At 35.1% G+C, this 23163-nt stretch overlaps 2 protein-coding genes across 4 annotated transcripts in view; one reads left to right on the top strand and one right to left on the bottom strand.

Moving 5' to 3' along the window:
• Positions 1–324: 324 nt before the first annotated feature.
• Positions 325–6093, top strand: LOC108768517 (transmembrane channel-like protein 2). The gene is made up of 11 exons (XM_018518969.1): positions 325–533; positions 624–693; positions 838–1006; positions 1334–1684; positions 2046–2303; positions 2387–2493; positions 2583–2878; positions 3075–3254; positions 3405–3525; positions 5442–5782; positions 5925–6093. The coding sequence occupies exons 1-11, from the start codon at positions 436–438 to the stop codon at positions 6091–6093; spliced, it is 2160 nt and encodes a 719-aa protein (XP_018374471.1). The 5' UTR covers positions 325–435.
• A 263-nt stretch (positions 6094–6356) lies between these two features.
• The window catches only part of LOC108768529 (uncharacterized), a 74488-nt gene continuing 57681 nt past the window's right edge, over positions 6357–23163 (bottom strand). For 2 of the 3 annotated variants that reach the window (XM_018518981.1, XM_018518980.1), the window contains exons 2-13: positions 17515–17725; positions 16278–16802; positions 14938–15823; positions 13614–14498; positions 12353–12550; positions 10460–10644; positions 8853–9104; positions 8612–8773; positions 8045–8330; positions 7726–7957; positions 7471–7624; positions 6357–7184 (exon numbers count right to left, since the gene is read on the bottom strand). In XM_018518981.1, coding sequence (XP_018374483.1) covers positions 6924–7184; positions 7471–7624; positions 7726–7957; positions 8045–8330; positions 8612–8773; positions 8853–9104; positions 10460–10644; positions 12353–12550; positions 13614–14498; positions 14938–15823; positions 16278–16802; positions 17515–17676 — 4188 coding nt within the window. In that variant the 5' untranslated portion in view covers positions 17677–17725 and the 3' untranslated portion in view covers positions 6357–6923. The remainder of the gene's footprint in view (positions 7185–7470; positions 7625–7725; positions 7958–8044; positions 8331–8611; positions 8774–8852; positions 9105–10459; positions 10645–12352; positions 12551–13613; positions 14499–14937; positions 15824–16277; positions 16803–17514; positions 17726–23163) is intronic. The other variant, XM_018518982.1, reaches the window with a different exon arrangement.

The following is a 23163-nucleotide window of genomic DNA, read 5'->3' as shown; positions in this document are numbered from 1 at the left end:
TGACATGATATATCATGTATTTCAGCGATGTTCGCTATTAGTTAAACAATATCAAACTTTGAGCGTGTAACCTACGGAACTTCGCTATATACGAAAATTGATGGAGTGAGAGTAAAATACCAGCTTTTATTAGCTGTATGAAATGGTACCTTTAAACTAAAACATCTTCAAGTATTTAAAAAATGGAGACAAGAATAAAACGTTCTCTTTTTTACAGTGTAGTTCTTTTTATATTACATTTTTGAATCCTACATTGAAGTGTACATAATGTACTCAACTATGTTTCGCAGTTGGAGAATCATTTCAATGAGAATATTTGTGAACGTGGCAGTACTGTCATTACTCGCACTGTCGGCATATGCTGTGATCAAGGTGGTTGAACGAAGCACTGTGGAATCGCAAAACTGGTGGCGACAGAATGAAATCACCATTGTGATGTCTCTCATTACATATCTTTTCCCAATACTTTTCGAGATCCTCGGCTTTCTCGAAAGCTATCATCCCAGGAAACAGCTCCGAATACAACTAGCACGGTAAAGAGATACTTATTAATTAATCGTGATGGAATATATTTCATTGTGCACCGAGTATAAGCAGTACATTTGGCTGTCCTTTCGTTTCAGGATAATGGTCTTAAATCTGCTAAATCTTTACTCGCTAATATTCGCACTATTCCATAAGATAAGCTCTATGGTACGTATATAATCCGTTAGCGTACATGAATTAGAATAGCACAATGAAGAATATGAATACGCAATATTATTCACGATATTATCCCTGTACTTTACATACTTAGACTCATTGTTTTCTGGATGCGTGGATGTACTTTCTTTACAGAAACAAGACATTTTTTACGATCTCAAACCAATAAACAAATGTGTACATAAATTAGTACCATGCGACGAGCCGACACGTATGCAACAGATCGCAACGTTAGCATCTTTGAGCCTTGTTTTAATAAGCAATATCACCCATTCTCGTGTTAAAAAGGAAATATCGGAGTCAAGTATGATCTATTTAAATCAATATACTTCCAACAGGCATATGTGCTATTTCAATTTATTATAAATTTTAAGAAACATTTAACTATATAATAAGAAGCAATTTTCTTAATTACTTTTCTTCTTTCTTCACCAAATTTCAAAGCAATCGTTGAAGATGATTTATAAAGTAAGAACTTACTTTCGTGACAAATAAACTACAGACATACCGATTAAGGAAATAGCACAAATGTGTTTCATGAATTATATTTTGTTCCTTTACTATGATAAAAGACAATTTCACAATTTTCTGACGAAAATTTGATCGATACGGTCAAATTGTTTTCATTCAGCGCTACCATCCATCAGGCAAGAGACTTTCTTTCTTAATCCTTTGTTGGACAACGATACCTTATATAAGGACTTCAATGATACCTATGATTATAAAGATTATTCGGATTACGATAATTACCAGTCTAAAACTTCGGATATGGATAATAGCAACGAGTCTTCTACCATATCTTATTATGAGGAACAATATACCGAGAATGTGGATGATAACGAAATAAATTATGACACGACCCCGACAGTAATTTCCAATTTTCTAACTGATTTGACAATTACTGAACATTTCTATACAAGTTCTATTTTGTCCCAAAGTGAAACTACAGCGTCGACAACACTCGAATCAAATACAATGGAAGGTATATTATACTTCCTATGTCTTTATATGCTTAATTAATAATTACTCAGATTTTTTACCAGCTAAATACAAACAAATATTAATATCACATCAATATTACAATTTCCCACATTCAGTATAAGCGTAATATAACACATGTTGTATATAACAATTATATTGTTAGTTTATGTTTAGTGGCTATATATATATATATAAAATATATATGTACATTGATTGACTTGTATAATCATTTAAAAGAGCAATTTTTTAAATATTAGAAATATACACTCTGAAACTATTTTAAGTTATCTTAAATAATTAATTAGCAATCATAATAATTGATGTTAAATTTATAACGAATAATCAATTGTATGTCATCGCAGATTCATCGAAAACTATTGATTTTGATGATTTTACTGAAGAAACAATAACTACTCCGTCAATATCATACAGCAAGACGTCATCTGTTAGCAAGTTTAACATTACATCTACAGTAGCAAACACGACAACAATTACAACGCATATTCCGGAAAATCAATTTTCTACTTTGCAATCGAATAAACATGTGATTCCCCTCCCAAAAGACAATTATGTAGACAGATGCTTTGAAAAAATTTGTACTACACTACCGAAAAATTTAGGTTAAAAAAATGTTTTCTTTTTAAATCAAATTTGTATTTCTTATTTCTCTTCAATTTTTGACAATAGATACATTTATTTTCAGATATACGGTTAGAACAACTAAATCTGGAGACACGTAGAAGACTACGTCGATCATGCTGGGAAACTATGTTTGGGCAAGAACTTGCTAAGCTCACTGTCATGGATTTGGTAAGATACAAAACAAATTTTACAAAATCCCAAAGTTGCATCAATAAACATTGCTTATTATATGTGTTTTTTAATATGATTTATATTAGATACTCACTATAGTAGCCACTCTCAGCATGGATTTCTTCCGCGCCGTTTTCGTGCGTTTTATGAACAACTTCTGGTGCTGGGATTTAGAGAAACAATTTCCACAATATGGTGACTTCAAAATAGCTGAAAACATTCTCCATTTAGTTAACAATCAAGGCATGGTTTGGATGGGAATGTTCTTCAGTCCTGGTTTAACGGCACTGAATCTCTTCAAGCTTGGTGTTCTAATGTATTTACGTTCTTGGGCGGTTTTGACGTGCAACGTACCTCACGAAGTAGTCTTCAGAGCGTCCAGGTTAAAATGCATTATTAGTGAAAATTATGTTACACTTTTCTAGTTTTTACCAAACGAAATTAAATAATTAAAATGCGTGTTTATGAATAGTCAAACATCACGCACTGTATTTAAATCGTTCCGTTAGTTTTATATGTGTACTTATCTAGATTTTTTACCCACAATTATTCGTTGCAATCATTTTTATATATTACAGGTCTAACAATTTTTACTTTGCACTGTTATTGACTATGCTATTTTTGTGCGTGTTGCCGGTCGGTTACGCTATAGTCTGGGTCGAACCTTCGTGGTATTGTGGTCCATTTTCTGGTTATCCAAAGATTTATAATTTAGCGACGCAAAGCTTGATAAACTCGCTCCCGAAAATAATCCAACGGTACGTTCTCTTTATAGGAGCGAATTTACGATGCAAATTTATTTGATTGCTTTTACGGTGCAAATTTATTTGAAATTTAGATTATCTTTTGTTGGTTACAGTCAAAATAATTATCATCTCAAATCTATTGAAAACTTTATTCTGATTTAGAGTTCTTGATTACGTTGCATCGCCTGGTATAGTAATACCATTGATTGTTCTCATGACGTTGATTATTTATTACATGGCATCTCTCACTGGATCTTTGCGAGAAGCGAATAACGATCTAAAGGTAACACTATACAAGGTGATCCAGACCAACCGCAAAAACCGGCATGTATGTATTCCTCATGAAAAACTGAGTCGAAAATGTTAATAGCAAAATGTTGAGTCATTAGTTTTTAAATGATGAGCCTTTGAAATCATCCAACCATGGAGTGTAAAATTTGTGCCGTCAGACGCGGCGCAATCAAGCGGCCAACCGCGATCGCGCTTTGATGGATATCGCAAAACATCACGATGCTGAATGAGTATTGAAAAGATTCCGTGAAATCTCTATTAACATCTACTGCTGTATTCTTAAATTGAGCCCAATTTAATTGACGAGGAGTAATTTCAATTGCAAACCCGACAAAATATAACTAAAAAGTGTGTATTTTTTAAATACACAATTTAAGTAATAAACAAATATTAATAAATTAAATCAATATTAATTAAATTATCCGAACAAATAATATTAAAGACATTAGTCAACGAACATTTCCAAAACTTCTTTTCAAATAGTTCTGTCATAAACAATATTAGAAAAAATTTACATTTGAAATTTGCATTTGATATAAATATAATAAAGATTTCATATTTATGAAATAAAACGAAATTCCGAATTACGATATGAGAAGAAAAGAAAGTATTACAGTGAATGAATCGAAGTAACCAAATATAATCGAAGTAAGCAAATATAAACTGTATTGTTACTAAAAACTACATTAAAATGTAATTTTATTATTATTAAATTTTTTCTAATATTGTTTATGACAGAACTATTCGAAAAGAAGTTTTGGAAATGTTTGTTGGTTGGTGTTTTTGATATTTGTGTTTGGATGATTTAATTAATATTGATTTAATCTATTAACAATTGTTTATTACTTAAAATGTATATCTCAAAAACACTTTTTTTTTTAATAATGTTTAATCGAATTTGCAATTGAAATTACTCCTCGTCAATTAAAATTAATTTAAGAATGCAGCAGTAGACGTTAATTGAGATTTCACGGATCCTTTTCAATATTCATTCAGCATCGTGTTTAGCGATATCCTCAAAGCGCGATCGTGACCGCGGCCGCTTGATTGCATCGCGCTTGACGGTGCGAATTTTACACGTCGTGGTTGGACGGTTGCAAAGGCTCACCATTCAAAAACTATTGACACACCTCAACATTTTGCTATTAACATTTTCGACTCAGTTTTTCATGAGGAATACGTACATGTCGGCTTCTACGATTGGTCTGGATCACCCTGTATAAGGGAATATACACAGTAAAAAAGGAAATGTTAATTTTAACATTTTTTGCATGTCCCAGGAGATCCACTCTAAATTTTAAGTTAAAGTAACTCATTCTTGTGTTATTTATTAACGAATTAGTAATGTTAAATAATTGACACAATACTTTACATTTATATTTGTTATTTTGACTTTAAGGGTGATTTAAAACTAATATATAAAATAAGTAGAGTACATAGAAGAGTAGTTGCAGTAACTCGTAAGAAAATGTTAATAAAACATTTTTGTTCGTATAATGTAAATGAAAAAAATTCTTACATATTAAATTGACTTTGAGATATATAGATTAATTGAAACAATTGTGTTAAAAACACTCAAAATAATATTCCATTTTTAATTGACATACGCAATTGTTAAGTTAGAAAGGTGAAATAAATCTAACACATCAAAATGTTACAAAAATAATAACGTATCAGTTGTATGTTTATTTTACATTGAAGTAATAATCAAAATGTGGTAACACAAGAAAAATTCTACATATGGACGCATGATTTTTTACTGTGTACGGTATATAGAGTATAGAGCTTCGTTAAATTGTGTATAAAGTTTAATATTTTATGCTTAATTGTTATTTTTAATACTTATTATTATTGTCATTATTATTATTAATTTTATACTTATTATATAATATAAACGTGTTGTTCTAGATGCAACTACGACAGGAGCGTACAGAAGAACGTCGGAAATTGTTTAAAATAGCAGAGAAGAGGCATACCATAGCTGAGACTCCGCTATCGAAATGGAAAAAGATCCTTCCGGCGTTGCCACAGGTCAAAATATCTCAAAATTCCGAAACAGTTCAAAAGGAAAATGTACAGATCTCAATTGGGAATGTGAATACAGTGGTAGGTATAGTTGAAAATAAAGACTTGATAAATGACACCGAAGAATATTCACGTCAGGATCAAGTATTGTCCAATTACGACAACGAGCAACGAGTTGAAGAACAGGATGGTTTGATATCAAACGATACATCTTCTAACAGAGGGTATGATAATAACGATTAATTGCAAAAATGAAATTGGCAAACTTTTCTATGCAAGCTTCTAATGAATAGATTGCATAATTAAAAATATCAAATATGTTTATACATTGCTGAATTATGCATAATAAATAATTTTCATAAGCAGATTGATAAACGTGGTTGGATGTTCTTGGGACTCACCGTCGAATAAGCAAAGTGTTACCATACCAGAAATCCAAGTAAACAATGAAGAAAAAGTCGTATCCGACGTTTGCGCAAACGTTGATGATGAATTGGATGATGTTCCTGAAAACGGCAATCAAGAGATAACGTAACGAATTGAGTGTAATATAAACTATTTAAAAAAAATGAAAATAATAATTTTGTAAGGATCTGAGAAATGCGATTTCTCAGAATTCGTCTTGTACTAGTCCATACAAAAATATTAAAAGAGAATCTTTTTAGAATTGTAGATTAGAATTATAGATTTAGTATTAGTCATCTCATTCTTCAAACATGTAATACGACGTATATATTGCGCTTATTTTTACGATTGTAGATTTTCTGAAATATAAAATTTGTAGACACCTTGTGATTATACATTTATTTCTACAAATATATGTGTGTAAAACATTTATAAATATTTATAAATAACTATCGCACATTGCTGAAGACGACATGAAGCAGCTATATCTAAACTTCCGGATTTGTGACGGATTCATAGAAACGCACACTGTACACGCAAAATCACATTTTGATTGAGCATTGGCACATTCCTAATACCTTTATCTTATCAGACATTACATTAAATAAACATTGAGCTGTGTTCCGAGATTATTTATACGTACATCAATATATCCTGCATATACAAAAATATATTCTCTTCACCAGCAAACGTACGATTTAATCTCACGTTAGTATAAATTAATTATACATTATTCTTACGTAACGACCATTTAAAAAATCCGTCAATATCGAGGAACATAAATTAATTGTAATTAATTAATTAAAAAATGAAGGAAAAGCTGTGTTATGTTATAATATATTCCACACTGGTTACAAATTATCTTTGCATTTGGATATCTTTTTTCTTATCAATAAATATTAGTTTTTCTCGCCAAATACTTAGTATTTGTACAAATCGTCATGTACGACGCGGAATATATCAGCATCTTTGCGCCAAGCGTTTACGCTGCTCATCGAGAAGTATGGATGCTTCGCTCATAATTTTAGCAGTAGTTCGTACCAAGAATAATAATTGATATTCGTCTATAACGGTCAACGCTGCCTTCGTCTTGATGAGAGCATGAAGTACGTTCGCTCGTTCGAGGTCGAGCCATCTCTGAAGCGCCACTTCTCTTTCCCGTGGACCACCAAATGGCACATCGGCCGGGCCCCACAATGAGAATTCCAACACGGATTTCACCTAATTGCCAAAAGAATTAAACAGTAATTTTATCCGAAGGATGCAGATTGTGCTGGCAACTAATAAATTTAGTAAGTGCAAATATAAGACATAATAGCAACTGTAAATGCCTGAAATAACAAGGCATTGCTATCAACAATTTTTGGTTTAAAAAGGCATGCAAATTTAATAATTAAGAAAGATATACATAAGTATATAAGCATGGTAAAATAAATGTATAGTTAAATTGGAAATATTTGCACGTGCATCCTACGAATTATAGAATCAAATAGAAATAAGTTTTCACCTGCGAGAGTGTAACCGCTTTCTCACGTATCAGTAAATCTTGTATGAGAGGTAGTTCGTCCGTCAGATGCAACTGTTGCAGTGCTATTAGAGCGCATTCGCACAAAGAGACCCGTTCCTCACTAGACTCATCGCTCGGGTCTATGTTTAACCTTCTGCAAAACGGAAGTTAAACATTGAATAACGGGATCGTGGAGATCCGTACGATTATATTATTATACTGCGTCAAGTTGTCGTTACACGAGAAAATACTAGCCCTTGTAGAAGGTACAGTCGATAATAAACATCCTCTCTGCAAAGTACAACGTCGCTTAGAGATTTGCTGGCATCCTCGATTCCGCGTGCTTGAAGACTCTTCAGAGCGTTGACCAGTTGAAGAAAGACGAACGACGTTTCTCTGCTGGCGCCCTCACCGTTTATGTTCTTCGACATCGCTCCAAATGATTGTATGGTAATGACATTCAGGCATGGAAGAATTGAAATTGTAGCTAAAGCAAGAGAATTATTGTTAAATATATAATAATTTATATTTTTTAATGTTTTTTTATCGCGAAATTTCAATATGTATTACCTACCTTCAACATCCTCGTTCCTGGAAGGCTGAACCTTTTCAATTATCTTTTTCGGCACCTTATCTACAAATTCTATTATAGGTGTTAAATAAAAATCTTTTTGTGGCATAGGCATAGCTAAATCAAATGCTATGCAAAGAGTGACATTTTGATCATTCCACGTAGCAGGACAAAATATTCTTCTACCGATGGAGACCAATGACAAAGTATCGACGTTAAAATGTTTCAATCGGGGATTCGCATTTTTGAGGGCACGCAGACTTGGGGGAAACTGGACAGTTTGATTTTCCTGAAAAGACGTAGTCAGAAAAAAATTACTTTTTATTATTTTATTGCTGCATAACAAATAGATAAAGAATTATTTTGAACTTAAAATATTCCATGTAACTTCCTTCAAGAAAATATCTTAATTATCTTCTTGAATCTATGGTAAAGCTTGTAGGCATGAAGCTACTCCTACAAATTGAGGATAACAAAATCTGTACACGAGAGATCGATAAGAAACTCGTTTGTATGTGTTTCAGGCAAACAAGAACATACAACGGTAAATAATTACAATATAGAGCTAACCTGTTCAAGAAATTGGGCGAGCGCTTCGTGATTCGCCACTACCACCGCGCCGTAATTATCCTCGAGGCTTCGATGAACGATAGTGCGCCCCCGGCGTTGCCTCAAGCGGCCCATTCTCAGCTCGTCATCCGCGTTCTTCCAATCTTGGTCCTCCTCGGCGCCCTGGAGTTCACGGGCGTTCGATTAAAAAGGTACATTTAATGCGGGAACAAAATGAAAAACATAAACTCTGAAAGCGTACCTCGTCACCAGTGTAGAAAGTATACGACGCGTAAAGTTCGCTCTCCGTCTCGCTGCCGCAATACGGCAACGAGATCGACCTTACAAACGAGGGTTGATGATGAGCCTTTGACTCCCCGATTATTGCACTGCTGTCGGACTTCCTTTTACATGCGGCGCGGAATCCGTTTCCGCTTCCGTGACGCAGCTCAAGATTCGAATCGCACTCGGGCGAACTCGAGAGGCACTCGTACATATGACTGTCGTTGGATGTCTATTGAAATGTAAGTAATTGCTGTACTATCAAATCGCTATTGAGGTGGTTCCAAACGATATAGCACATACGGCGCATATATTACGGCCGAATATACATTTTCTTGCCATTTCTTTCTCTTGAATTTTTAGAGAATTGTTGCGTTCTTATACTATTATTCTCTTGTATCTTTTTTTATTGATGAATAAAAGAAAAAAATAACGCAGATATTTTTGACAAGAAAATGTGACGTTGATGTTACCAATTTTATGTATAAATTCTAAAAATAAACTTCAAAATCTGCTTTCCTTTAAAGATATTATCCATCACTTTCTCTTTAGCGTTTTTTTCCCTATTTCCCTATTTTGTTTGACAATAAATAAAAGTATGTACAGGAAATTATTGCAGCAACAATTACAAAGCAATTATCTTCTTTTCGCTGTTTACCTTTCCCGAGATCTATGAACATTCGACTATATATAAAGTATTAAAGAATGGGGGGATCCCGTTTGCCTACAAATCGATTGCCTACAATATCTTTTGCCTACATCACTTTTGCCTACAGTTCGATTGCCTACATGTATTATTGCCTACAGCTCGATTGCCTACATGCTCTTTTGCGCACAAATAAAAATTTTAAAAACGGAGTTACTTTTGCCTACATGTACTATTGCCTACATGTATTATTGCCTACAAGCACTTTTGCGCACACAAAATTTTCAGAAACGAAATATCACATTTGTTTACATGTATTACCTACAGATCGATTGCCTATATACATCATTGCCTACAGCTCGATTGTCTACATGTATTATTGCCTAATACAGCTCGATTGCCTACATGTACTATTCTCTACTTTAAAAACATAAATTTTGTTTTAAAACACAAATTTTCTGCTTTAGAAACACAAGTTCTTTATTTTAAAACAAATTCTCTGCTTTAAAACACAAATTTCTGCTTTCAAAATGCAAATTATTTTTCTTACTTAACTTAACCTTAATTTTATGTTTGTGCAAAAGTGCCCGCGTAGGAAAACGATCTATAGGCAATAATATTTGTAGTTAATAATACATGTAGACAAATGTAACTCCGTTTCTAAAATTTTTATTTGTGCGCAAAAGCGCATGTAGGCAATCGAGCTGTAGGCAATCGAACTGTAGGCAAAAGTGATGTAGGCAAAAGGTACTGTAGGCAATCGATTTGTAGGCAAAAGCAACCATCTCTTAAAGAATACTGGATGCAACGTGTGAATCGTGTTCGTATTAACATTTTCATGCTGCAGTCCAACAATAATAATCGATTCACATTCAATGTTTGCGTGTACGTCGTCTGGAACCGGCTTTAGACAGACTGATTTGTAGAAAAGCCTCTCTTACCGGCGACTCGGAAGTGGGTCGTGCAGTGGCGAGCCTGTCGTAATCCCGGTGGTGATCTTCAGCCGACGTACCCAGTGACCTTTTCGTGACGGGTTGAGAAACTGCTCGATCTCTCATGCTGGCAGTTCTTTGGGGTTTCGAGGGTGTCAGGGCACTGCGTACCTCACCTGTAACATCCTCCGCTGCTGCAGGCACGATCCGCCATCGTCAAGCGCCACGGGTTAGTATCACAAGACACAAGGCATGTCAACGAAACGGGCTAGCTATCCGGGCTTAGATAGTTCGCCTAACACACTACTGGGATACATTACTGGAGGAACATCCGCACAACGCAAGAGTCAAATTAATTGACGTAGCGATACGATAGAGACGTTAGTTCACTCATGGTTCCACGTATGTAGACTAATCGCTACATGAAAACTATTTTTTTTTTCCAGACAGAACATCCAAATAATCTTTAATATAGAGTCTCTGATCTAAACCCGATTTTATGAGCACTCAAGCGTTGATGGCTAACGTGGACCATGCGAGGATACATCTTTCCGCCGACGAAGCCTTCGAGCAACGTTTATCGCGCTACAAGCGAAAACGGGCATTGGGATCGACGAATAACATAGCACATACGGCATTTTTTATCCTTCTGCGGGCGGGGATTTACGACTTTACAAACGTACATTATATATAGCTTTTAATTGAATTTACCAGACTCCTTACAAGAGATGTCGATCACAGCTGCATGCAATGCGTGCGGCGTTAGTTGCACCCAGCGTCGGTTAGAGAGGAGTCCTCGACTAACGTTGCTCGTGGTACGCACCGTTACGTAACCACTGCAGAAAGAGGAAAAAAAAAGAAAAAGAGGAAGAAAACGGAGAGAGACGTGAACGCGGATATTCGCGCGGTTTACGCTTGAGTAGTCGCGCTTATGTCGGCGCGATGGACGTCGCCGTTGTTCGCGTTAATGAGAGAAGAAGGAGACAGAAAGATGCGGAGGTGCAACGAACAAGCCACAGCATCGGGGATTATGTACCGTACGGCATATGTGAGACGGCGCGATCGAAGAGAAAGAATAACCAAGAGAGCCGAATGATTGGAAAGAACAAGACTCTACATTTCTTTTTAAACAATATACGTTTATTCATCAGATACAAATGTTCGATATTACAGTTCTTGTTTTTTGCAGTTTACACTCTTACAAAAAGCATTTCGTCGATGAATACAACAAATAGCACAAATAACATTTTATTTAATCAGCCATTCTCAAACTTTATATTGTAATCTTATCGCGGAAACTTGCATTGCAAAAGCAGTCGTGTCTCAACAATAAAAAGCTATAAGCCTTCAATCGATATTGCTTAATGTTACATTACGTGAAACGATACCAGAGCTTAAAAGCCGAGTCTTGTCCGAAAGAATAGGAATACACTCTTTCAGTAAATATTACGAAACATTATTATCAATATAATACGTATCACAGAATATTGTGACTTTCTAACAATAAGAATAATTTTAGTTTCTTTAGGACTTACAAATCCTTCCTTACGATTTGTATCTTATATAAAATGTCGCGTTTCCATCATCGGGAATAATCATCGCGCGAAATTTGAACTTGTCTAAATTATATCTCAGTTTCAAAATTCCGAGTATAACCCGGCCAACTGCGCGATACGCAGAATTTAATCGCGTGCAGTTTGTTAAGTGAAAAATCGTCTATTTTCCCCGAGGATAAACAAGTTAAACATCACCACGTGGCTCAATCGCTGTACCCATGCAAGCGAAGCGACGTCTCTCCCGTTTTAAAAAGCGGTTGGCGCGAGGATTCGTGTGAGTATGGCTGTTAACATTGAGAATGATCGCGACAATTAATTCAGTTACACTGTATAGGCCTGAACTTACCCAGATTCGCGTAAATTGAATCCGAGGTCGTCGACGGCCTCCAAGTAGCTTTCGACGTCTTGTCGTTTCTAGAAGCGACGTTCAATTTGATCTCTGCACGAGGTGGCGGTGGTCTGACTGGTTTGTCCGCCAAATCCAATCTCGACCAATCCTCGAGGGATTGATTCCTTGGCGGCGGGGGTGGTTTGCCAGGTCTCGCTGTAATAACAACGTAATGTTTCTTTTCCTCTGTGGCGAGGTTGCATTTGTACACATATAATATTGTACACATATACATTTCCAGAATGACCGCCAAATATTTCGATACTGATAGATACGATTAAACTGAGTCGGAAAGTCCTCTACCATTTGACAATTTTTGTAATAATTAACAAGTTATAAATTAATAAAAATCGCCAAATATTGGTTTTTTATATATTCAATAATAATTTTTTATTCAGATACTGACCAACTTTACAGAAAAACAGCAAGAGACAAGAATTGTTCATTTTCTTCTCATAGAGTTCTAAGAATTTTTCAGAATTTTTTAGTACCTCATTTTCTTATGTTGATAAAAATAATTGCCGATAAGAAAATGCAGTATTAAAAAGTTGATAAAAAAATTTTTTTTTATTCTTAGAGCTCTATGAGAAGAAAATAAATAATTTTAGTCTCTTACCACTTTCCTATAAAGTTGATAGTATTTGAATAAAAAATTGTTGAAGACCAATATTTGATGATTTTTAATAGGTTATTAATATCTTGTTAATAATCTTATTGCGAAAATTGCAATATGATGGAGGACTTTTCGATTCAGTTTGGTCCGCTCTATCAGTATACGAAATATTTAGCGGTTATTCTGGAACACCCTGTATATTGGGTGTATTCAGTACTATAATCGCTCACTGAGCGCGCGCGACTAAATAGCGGTCAAATGTGATTAATTCTTACCTTTAGATCCAACCAATTACATTAAATTGCTACTTAATTGCTTAGTGAGCGGCTGTAGTACTGAATGCATCTACATATAATGTATATGTACCTATGTATATATATATTTTTATACGCTTCCGCGTCTTTTGATAATTTAAAATGTCAATTTTTTTCGTACACGGAAAGAATGATTTTGCTATAATATCTAAAAATTTAACTAGATAAAGAAATTATTTTTTAACAAAATTATTTTCAAATCTGTATCTACCTAAATTTTTCGCTACTGCAGCAAAATCGTTCTTTCTGTATAATTGTATTTAATATTTTATCGCAAAGAATTCGTACTTACCCGCAATCGATGGAGGCAATCGCGCCATTCTCGAGCCATCGTTTTTAGCACCGCAGGAATCCGTTTGCTCCTCATTCATTCTGGCAATGATCCTATCATTTCCCACTACCTCAACCGCGGCACCGTCCAACTCCAACGGATGGATTATTTCTAATCGCGGTTTCGGTTGCGGCGTCGACGGTATTTCGTCGGTCCTCGCGCCCGACGTTTGCCCGGTAATCACATCCATGTCTTTCCTCGTGCCCATTCTCAAGAACCTCTTGAGAGAGAAACCTTTTCGATTTCTACCTCTTTTCTTTTCCTCCCGCACATCCTTCTCCGTTGTTAAGCTGTCTTGTGATAGAGATATCGTTCTCCTAGGCACGGACTCGATCGGCTGCTTGGCATTCTCATTTGTCGGGTCCGGTAGATCGCAGACCGCTTTGCGGAACTTCGGACTGCAAGAGGACGATCTTTCTCGCTTCTCTTTTTCGCGAACGACTGGGGAATCAGACTTCAGATTCGCTCCCGGATTCCTGGCAAATAGAGAGGAGACTGGCATGAGATCCTCCATGGATTCCGGCGGTCGCGGAGCGATTCTTCTCTTGTTCGGCGAACGTATGAGCTCCATTGTGGAGACAGAAACCGGAGTAATTTCCGGAAATTCCTCGTCTAGCATAACATTCTCTTCCATTTCTTCGTTACTCATCGGATAATTTCTCAAAACTGGCGGTGTGGTTACGGAAGTAAACAACGGCGAGAGAGAAGACTTCAATGCAGTTTTTGCTGGATATCCAGATTCTGACGTTTGAGCTGTAATGGTTGGTGGGACTTGATCGGGTTCTGATAAAATCTCGTTCGTAACGTTCTTCTTCGTTGAACATCGAGAGCTCATATCCTGCATACCTAGAAAGAGATAGTAGGACGCATCGTAATGATGTTATAAGGGAATTTCTGTGTATAAGGAAACTTTTTCACAAAGTTAAAGAATAAAAGACGCAGCTAAAAAAAATTTCTTTAGATTATTTTCATTGTAACAATATTTATACGGCTGTAAATTTTTTTTTAACCAATTAATTCTAATCAGCATAAAGTTTGAGGTATAATTTTCTTCTCTCTCCATTTTCAAATATTAAAATCTATTTCAAACATAAACGATTCGGGACTTGAAAAAACTTCGATGGGACGTAATGCAATAATTAGAAGCAATCTTTCGATGATTTTTATCTCCACTTTAAATTGAATAAAATATGACAAACATTTAAATTATTAAAATAACAAATAATTGAAGCAATATTTTTTGTTTTTTTTTTAAATTGTATTTCAGACTATTCGTTAGACTTACCTAGACTTTGAGCGGATCTACTGGCGACGGTTTGGACTGAGGGAGGCGATAATACATAATCGCCGTTGGATATTTTCCTCACTGCGAATGGACCATCGTTTAGGTTCGCCTTCGCGGAAAAGGTCGCTGGTTTCTGCGGTACGGCGGGCTTTGTCTTCAAGTCGGTATTGACGCTACCGTGTAAGAAAGAGGGCCTCGGTTCTGTGGTTATGATCGGTGGTGGACTCGTGGGCAACGCTGGTGGTTCCGTCATTTCTTCCTCATCCGCTTTACCGTCCGGTTCGCCCGCGAGCTCGCGACTGCTGTCGAAACAGAATTTCTTCCGTTCCGCGCCCTCGCACTCTCCTTCGACCTCGCGTACCTGCGACGACGGAGTTTCCTTATCATTGTCGACACCGTTGACATTCTTGTTGTCGACATTCATCGATCGATCACTCTCCAGTATCTCTTCGTTCTTCGAAGTTTTATTCAACGAAACGAGCTCGACCATCTCTTCTTTTCCTTGATCTTGTTTCACACAATCGCTTTTACTTGTCATCGTCCTCTTTACGCTCTCTCCCACGTCATTACTCAGCACAGATTGCGTAGACATTCTCGACGAAGTCTCGATTTCAGTCTTCTTTGTTGCTGAAGCGGTGTTAAGGGGGACACTTGTGGCGTTATTCTTGTCGACTTTAGAGACGGACAAATATTTCTGCGCCATTGTTTCCGCCGTCTTCACCGCATCCGTATTGGCAGTATCCGCCGTAGTCTCTCTTCGCATAATGGAAATCATATTGGCAGAGGTGATCAACGGCATGTCTACGATTTTCCCTAATTCTGAGGGAGATTTTTGTTCTTGCTCTTCAATCTTATTCCGCTCTGGACCATTGAGTTTCTTTGCGGCCTTTAACATTTAATATAAAAATATCTATTGAAAAACTTCTTGCTTACAAAGTGATATTTAAATTCGTAAAATGATTTGTGATCACTTTTGCTGTTATAATATTCTTATCTAAATAATCTTAGTGTAAATTGTACTAAACTGAACCTTTCTAACAGTAAATGTAAGAATTGTTACAAAATCATTAAAGATAGTATCTCTTTAATAGATAATATTGGTTAAGGAAGAATTAAAAAAATAATAGATATTATTTTATCTCAGAAAGTGCAATATCGTATAATTAGTTTCAATGTCATTTAAATAAAACGCTGTAATTAATAATATTTAACTTGCTAATATTGAACTTTGTTTATAAAATCAAGAATAAAAATAACTCAATTTGTATCTAATTAAATAACCTGTTTTAATAAAAAACAATTTCGCGACAAAATTTAAATTATTTTATGCTTTTACTTACTTCGGTAGTGTTATCCGACGATCCATCGTCGCCAGGTTTTAATCTAATAAACGGACTGGTTTGTAAGTTGATCGTGTTGATCTTTCGATCGGTCGGTCTTTTGGCGGTGGGTACGGACTCTTCTCCACCGAAAGGCGTTACAGAGACCAAGAGAGTCGTTTTCCTGCCATCGGCGTCTCTCTGTATCTTACCCAGCATCAATGAGGCGAAAGATTTGGCAGGCGACGCCGTCGACGACTTGGAGACGTCGTGCGAACCGTTAGTCTCAACATTCGTCAAATTTGCGGTGACCGTATTGAAGTTCGTGTTCGCGCGGGTCAAGTCGAATAACGCACGTTCCTCCTCGCTGTCCGGCACCAGGTCCTCCGGTTTCGCAGAGGAGTCGACCTGGATCCCATCCCTATCCTCCTCACCGTCAGAGAAGTCATCGCCGCCATAACCGATCACCTCGGTGAGAGACTCGGGGAAACCAACGTTCTTTTTTCGTTGATCTTTTCGACAAACCGTTTTGTCACGAAGAATACTCTGCAAGATTATTCGATCATCTGATTCCAATAGGAAAGGAAACGCGACGTTTCTATCTATATACATAACTAAACAAACAGGAAACCTTTTGATCACCCTGATTACTAATGGTTATATCCCGTTAATTAGATGTAGTTACGCGATATACAAATAGCTCGAAAAATAAGTTGTTTTAATACGACTCTTAATATGACGACGATAGAGAGTGTTATTTTCATATAAAATATCGACTATTTGATATATTACATATCGATCTTTTGAATAAAATATTAATTATAGCGCGTGCCGTGTACGAGTAGGATAAATTGAACTAAACGGTAAATAATATAAATCATATAAAAGCAATCAACAATATAATTATAAATGTTGATGGCTGCGTTCAGCAGAAACAAGTTTAATAAACACTCTCTGCGTTGATTCAATTATATTTTTTTACCTAAAATTAAGATAGAAATACATTAGATAGAAATACATTCCTCTAGATCTAAAAATATAATAATTCAAATATAATGCAAAGTGTTTACAAAGCTGTTTTTCCTGCTGATTGCTGCAAATATGCAATGTACATAAACAAAATATATAAACATTTTGAATGTGATTGTGATATTTTTATTATCTAATTGAAAATTTGCGCCTAAATACAATGTACAATCCTACTGTGTATATAATATATACACAAGCATATGATATATTATTATGTACAAGTTTGTACCTGCAACTGAAGATGATCAATCTTCAAATTCGTGGAAGCCTTCTCGACATTCAATCGCAAGACATCGTCAGCCAGCGCATGTTCCTCCTTCGGTTTGAAACAGTTCGAGCAGAGCTCCTTCTTCCAGGCGTTTTGCACAAAGCGATTGCATTGTGTGGACATTGTTGCCTCACCGCGACAGCGACAGCGAAAGCCCCGTTACATCATCACTCTGAAAGGAAAGAGGTGAAATAGTAATCGATTCGATTCTTCAGCCGGTGCAATGATCAACGGTGCATTGTGCACGCGCAGCGAACGGACGTGATAGAGCGCGAGAAATTATTTTGTTCCGAGAAAATATACATGTGAAAAAATAAATTTATCCTGAATTTTAAATCTTCTCTTTAAAATTTTTCAAAATTTTCCAAATTCCATTGGATAGCTCTTAAAAAGGTTATTACAGAGGATCAATTTGCAGTCGTTCCCTAGAATTTGCTTAACGACGAAGCGCGTCTGCCAACGAGCGATTACCTTGGATGGTCGTTAAAAACCAAAACGAAACGAGTGAGTACATTTTCCTGTCCGCAGCGTCGACAGTGGCTACTGTGGCAATACAATCGGGACAATTGACTGGAGCTGTCCGACCGGCTGAGTAATTGCCTCACTTCCGGTCTCGGCTTTATTTGCAACAGCGATGGCCTAGCCCGTACCCGTCATTAGCAAGTAATAACGTAAGAATATTGTGCCATTGTGAATTTTTCTTTCTACGAAGATAGTCGAAAATGAGAGTCGAGCAGTTTTTCCAATTAATTTTGTTCCATGCTACATTCCGGATATTTCTTTAGATTACATTCATTCACGCAAAAAAATATTTTGCTGCTCCAGCTAGAGTTATCGTTGTTTTTTGTATCTGATAGAAAATGATGTATCATGCGCATAGAATTGATAGCACGAATCTACACGCAAAAAAATATTTTAGTACTCCAACTAGAATTATAGCTGTTTTTGTATCTGATAGAAAATTATGTATCATATACAATATACATACATAGAATTTACAACACAAATCTAAATTCTATAAACAATTTCAAGTAAATATACAAATTTATAGACTCCTTAAAGTACAATGATAATAACGACAAAATATGTGACTGGGCGTTAGGAGTCAGCGCTGGATATTATATTGCGTAAAGTTAACTGATACCTACTAATATGCCAAAAACACAATTAATACTAGAAATTTAAAATGCCTATTACGGTCGAAGCTGGATTTTCGTTGCTTTTAAATAATTCAATTTTGAATTACTAATATATACTATATATGTACTTGCATATACACTATATTGTAGTCTTTTTCAAACTGCGCGTCGAATTACTAATATATAGTATATATTAATAATTCAAGATTGAATTATTTAAAAGCAACGAAGATCCAGCTTCGATCGTAATAGGCATTTTAAATTTCTAGTATTGATTGTGTTTCTCACATATACGATCTAAAATAAAGATATTGTTAATATATTAAAAATTCAATTTTGTACGTTTCGGCTTACTATTTGAGCCATCCTCAGCTATAAAAAATTATCGTTTATCGCACTATAAAATCTGTCGAACTGCGTCTCGCACAATCGTAGTTCCAACCTCCAATAATGCAGTCGCAGTGGAAATGTGGTGAGAGACAACTATCTTCAACATAGTCTAATGTTGTGTCAACCAGTTGCTTAGCTGAGTGGAGTAGATAGTGGAACTCAAGCTAATAATTGCAACCAAATATTTTTGAAAAAAAAAATGGATATTAATTTGCGTAATTAATGTATGCTAGCCAGAAACTCACCCCATCTCCAACAATGATCGCAAACGGATCCAAGCATCGTCAATCCAACATACTTACAACATATTTAAAAATCACGATGTCGAAGTTAGATTGAAAAATAATTTAAGTAACATAAAAGAAAGTCATGTTCGTTCTGATGTTCGTTACATGTTACTCGTTAAATACAAAGAGAGATGTGTCGCACGAACAAAGCATATCGGTCAATGATATAAAAATAAACATATTATGACTTATTGAGAATTTCTATGTATCCATGATTTAAATCCTCAGTGTCAGTTTGCGTGTTAAGACCATTGGATTGACGATTTATATAGAGCATCTCCGACATTAATCGCTTATTATAATTTCTCTCAGAATCCAGAATTCTCACATTATCCCAATCGAAGTCATGATTGCAACTAACCCTATGATCTGTGATAACTGACCGAGTGGATATAACTCTACCTACGTATATGATTGCGATGTTCTGCTAATCTCGTATTTAATTTTCTTCCCGTTTGTATTCCTACATAGGTAGCATCGCAATCACGACATTCGATCTGGTAAACCACATTCCTTTTGGCAAAGTCTTTGTGGACCCTAATGAATTTATTTAATTTATTAATACTGTAATGAGCAACCTATGACACATACCATTGATAAATTTGCAAAACTTGTTGGAAATACCATTAATAATAAAAGGAATTGTGAACCATCTATATATAATATGTTCTTTTTTACCTATATTGGTAGAGGTCTTACACAAACAGTTGGATTTTTTAATTAATTTTTTTGTCCTGTCATTCAAAGTTTGAAAAATAAATTTCAACGGATAGTCATTTTCTAATAAGATACTAATTACAAAATTTAAATTTCTTTTATGGTATTCTGGATGTGAGAGATAAAACACTCTGTCAATCAAATTCAAAATTATGTCCTTTTTTTGTGAAATCGGATGCTGAGACCAATAATTCAAGAATCTTCCCGAGAGAAAGTGGGTTTTTTGTACCAGTCAAGAATTAGTCCGTCATTCTTTAAAATAATAGTAGTGTCCAAAAAATTAATGGTATTATCCCCCACCTTCATCGTAAACTGAAGTCTCAGGTGAAACGAGTGAAATTTCTCCAAAATGCCCTCCACCTGAACTGTAGGTAAACAGAGTACAATATCATCCATGTACCTATAGTAGAAAAGCAATGGGATTTCAGTGGTACTCAGCACTCGACTTTCCAAATCTTACATGACTAAGTCGGCAATAATAGGTGATAATGGCGAACCCATCGAAGTACCAAAGGTCTGTTTATAGATTTGATTATCGAAAGTAAAGTAAGTAGAATCCAAAATCAAATGCACCGCCTTCAAACTTTCGGTATCTTGCAATTTTTTTCGATGTAACTCCATCTGCTAAAAAGAGCATCTATCGCTAATTCCATGGGAACATTTGTAAATAAGGATATCACATCTATTGAAATCAAGCTAAAATTTGATTTGATTTGAATGTTGTTCAATTTTTTGATCAAGTCATAACTGTTATTAACATGGCTTGGAACTTTTGGTACACTATCGATGATCAAACTATAATCAAGTATAAACGTAGCCAAATTATACAAGGTACTGTCCACTGCCGAAATATTGATTCTAAATGGACAATTTGGCTTGTGAACCTTTGGTGATCCGTAAGCTCTGGGTAAATTACCATCACTACAGTACAGTTTTTTATATATTTGATCAGAGATAAATTTAGATTTTTTTCATCTTGTGAGCAAGTTCCTCAAACTATTATTAATTAATTACTAGGATCTTTTGCAATTTTTGAATATGTCTTCTCATCCATTAGCGTAGTATTGATTTTCTCAATGTAAGATGTTTTTTCTAATGCTACCGTTATGTTGCCTTTGTCAGCCTTTGTAAAAATAATATTTCGCTTGTTTGTGAGGAATTGTTTCGTACATTGTACTAATTTAGTTAACCTGTGATATATCGAATTATTCTTAGATTTAAAAGACAGTAAATTGTTGATGATTGCTAACGAATGATTCCTAACATTATTGTAAACAGAATTCTGTAGTTTCTTAATATTGTTTTCTATGTTTTTCATAAATTCCATGACAACCGTCCTTCCCGCGTTAATCGGAAGTGCGAAATTCTCGTCTAATTGTAACAAACGTTGGATGTTGGTTGGAATATAGACCGAAGAAAGATTAAAAAACCATTTATGTCTTATAGTTGTTAATGAAGAAGTGATCCTATTATTTAAAAAAGAAATTTCTAAATTCTATCTCTGTGATTAGATGCAATACATATTCAATATCGCAGTACTTGCTAGAAATTTATCTATTTTAGCTATTTTTTTCATACTTAGATAATTTTCGCTATAACTGCAAAATCACTTTTTTGAGTGATTCTAAAATCTAGAAAAATAATTTTTTCTCATTAACGATTCACTAATTGACATAACCAAAAGTGAACGCTATTTGAAAAGTGTGCTTCACACAAAGCAATTAGTGCATCGTTAGTGAGAAAATTGTTTTTATAGATTGTATTATTCAAAAATTTAATGTAGTGGCTTATATAATAGTATATATAAAATATTCTACATCTAAAATACATCTAAAATAACGATTTTGCTGAAATATCTAAAAATTTAGCTAGGTGCAGATCAGAAAATAATTTTGTTGAGTCATCAAAATAATTACATAGGAAACTCAAGCATGATGTAAACAATGCTGCAAAAGCATTGTTTTGACATTCTAGCAACCAGCTGCAGCGTTCTATGTAATTATTTCGATAGTTGAACAAAATTACTTTCAAATCTCTATATTTAACTAAATTTTTAGATACTTTAGCAAAACTGAACTATTCTTTTTGTTAATGTTAATGCAAAATTATTAATTTTTTGATTGGCATATACGCAGACAACGTTAGAGAGCAACGACGTAGCAGAGATTTCTTGAATCATCCTCTCGCTATTGACAAATATTCGCTGTCTATTGCAGAAGCTGCGAAACTGGAGAATTCTCTCTCTCTCTCTCTCTCTCTCTCTCTCATAATTTAGATATTAATCGCAGGGGAAATCGCGTGCCCGACACACTGGAACGAAGGATATCATCGAGGACGAAAAGAATCAAACGACGACGTCCACGGTGATGTCCCATTAGCATGCAGGACTTGCGAGTACTTGCAGACCAGGCACAAAGTACCGTTGTCGATCTCGTTGATCCGTTACGTCTCTCGCGTTCCTGTCCGCGCCTTTCGTACACATGAAAAATCTGTGACTCAGTCACATAAAAATTTAGATTAACATCGAAAACGTGTTTCATGGTTAGATACCAAGTTTCTCTAAGAAAATCAGGAAAGAATCCTTTGCCAGTTCGGACCAGTTCCAAGACAGAAAAGAAAAGAAAGGAAGCAGAGGAAGGAAAAAAGGTTGAATTGCAGTTCGTGCAGTGGCATTGAGGCAAACGTAATTCTCGCGACAAAGGAACTTCAAGGTTGTTATTTCGCTTAAATGGGGTTCAAAAGGTCTAAGTAGACAAACGCCTGAGAGTTCCGTGTTTGGAATGTGATTTAAGTTCTTCAACTGAAACATTTTAATAAATTTTTAAAATTGCAGAGTACTACATATACAACAATCACATATTTATTTCCATATAAATTTATTGATAGAAAATAATTTTTGTATCATACATTAAATATTTCAAAGAATAAAACATTTATTAGATATTATTTTTTCTTTTCAAATATTTTTCCAAAATAATTTAATTTAGAAGTTTTTAAATATTTTAATAAATTTGTCTTATTTTTAAAATCAAGGATCTTTAATTTTAAGAAATAATATTCTTAATCTATCGATAGGG

Source organism: Trachymyrmex cornetzi, unplaced genomic scaffold, assembly GCF_001594075.2.
Source record: "Trachymyrmex cornetzi isolate Tcor2-1 unplaced genomic scaffold, Tcor1.1 scaffold803, whole genome shotgun sequence".
Lineage (NCBI taxonomy): Eukaryota > Metazoa > Arthropoda > Insecta > Hymenoptera > Formicidae > Trachymyrmex > Trachymyrmex cornetzi.
The sequence above is the reverse complement of the archived record's forward strand: the minus strand, read 5'-3'. Positions and strand labels throughout refer to the sequence as shown.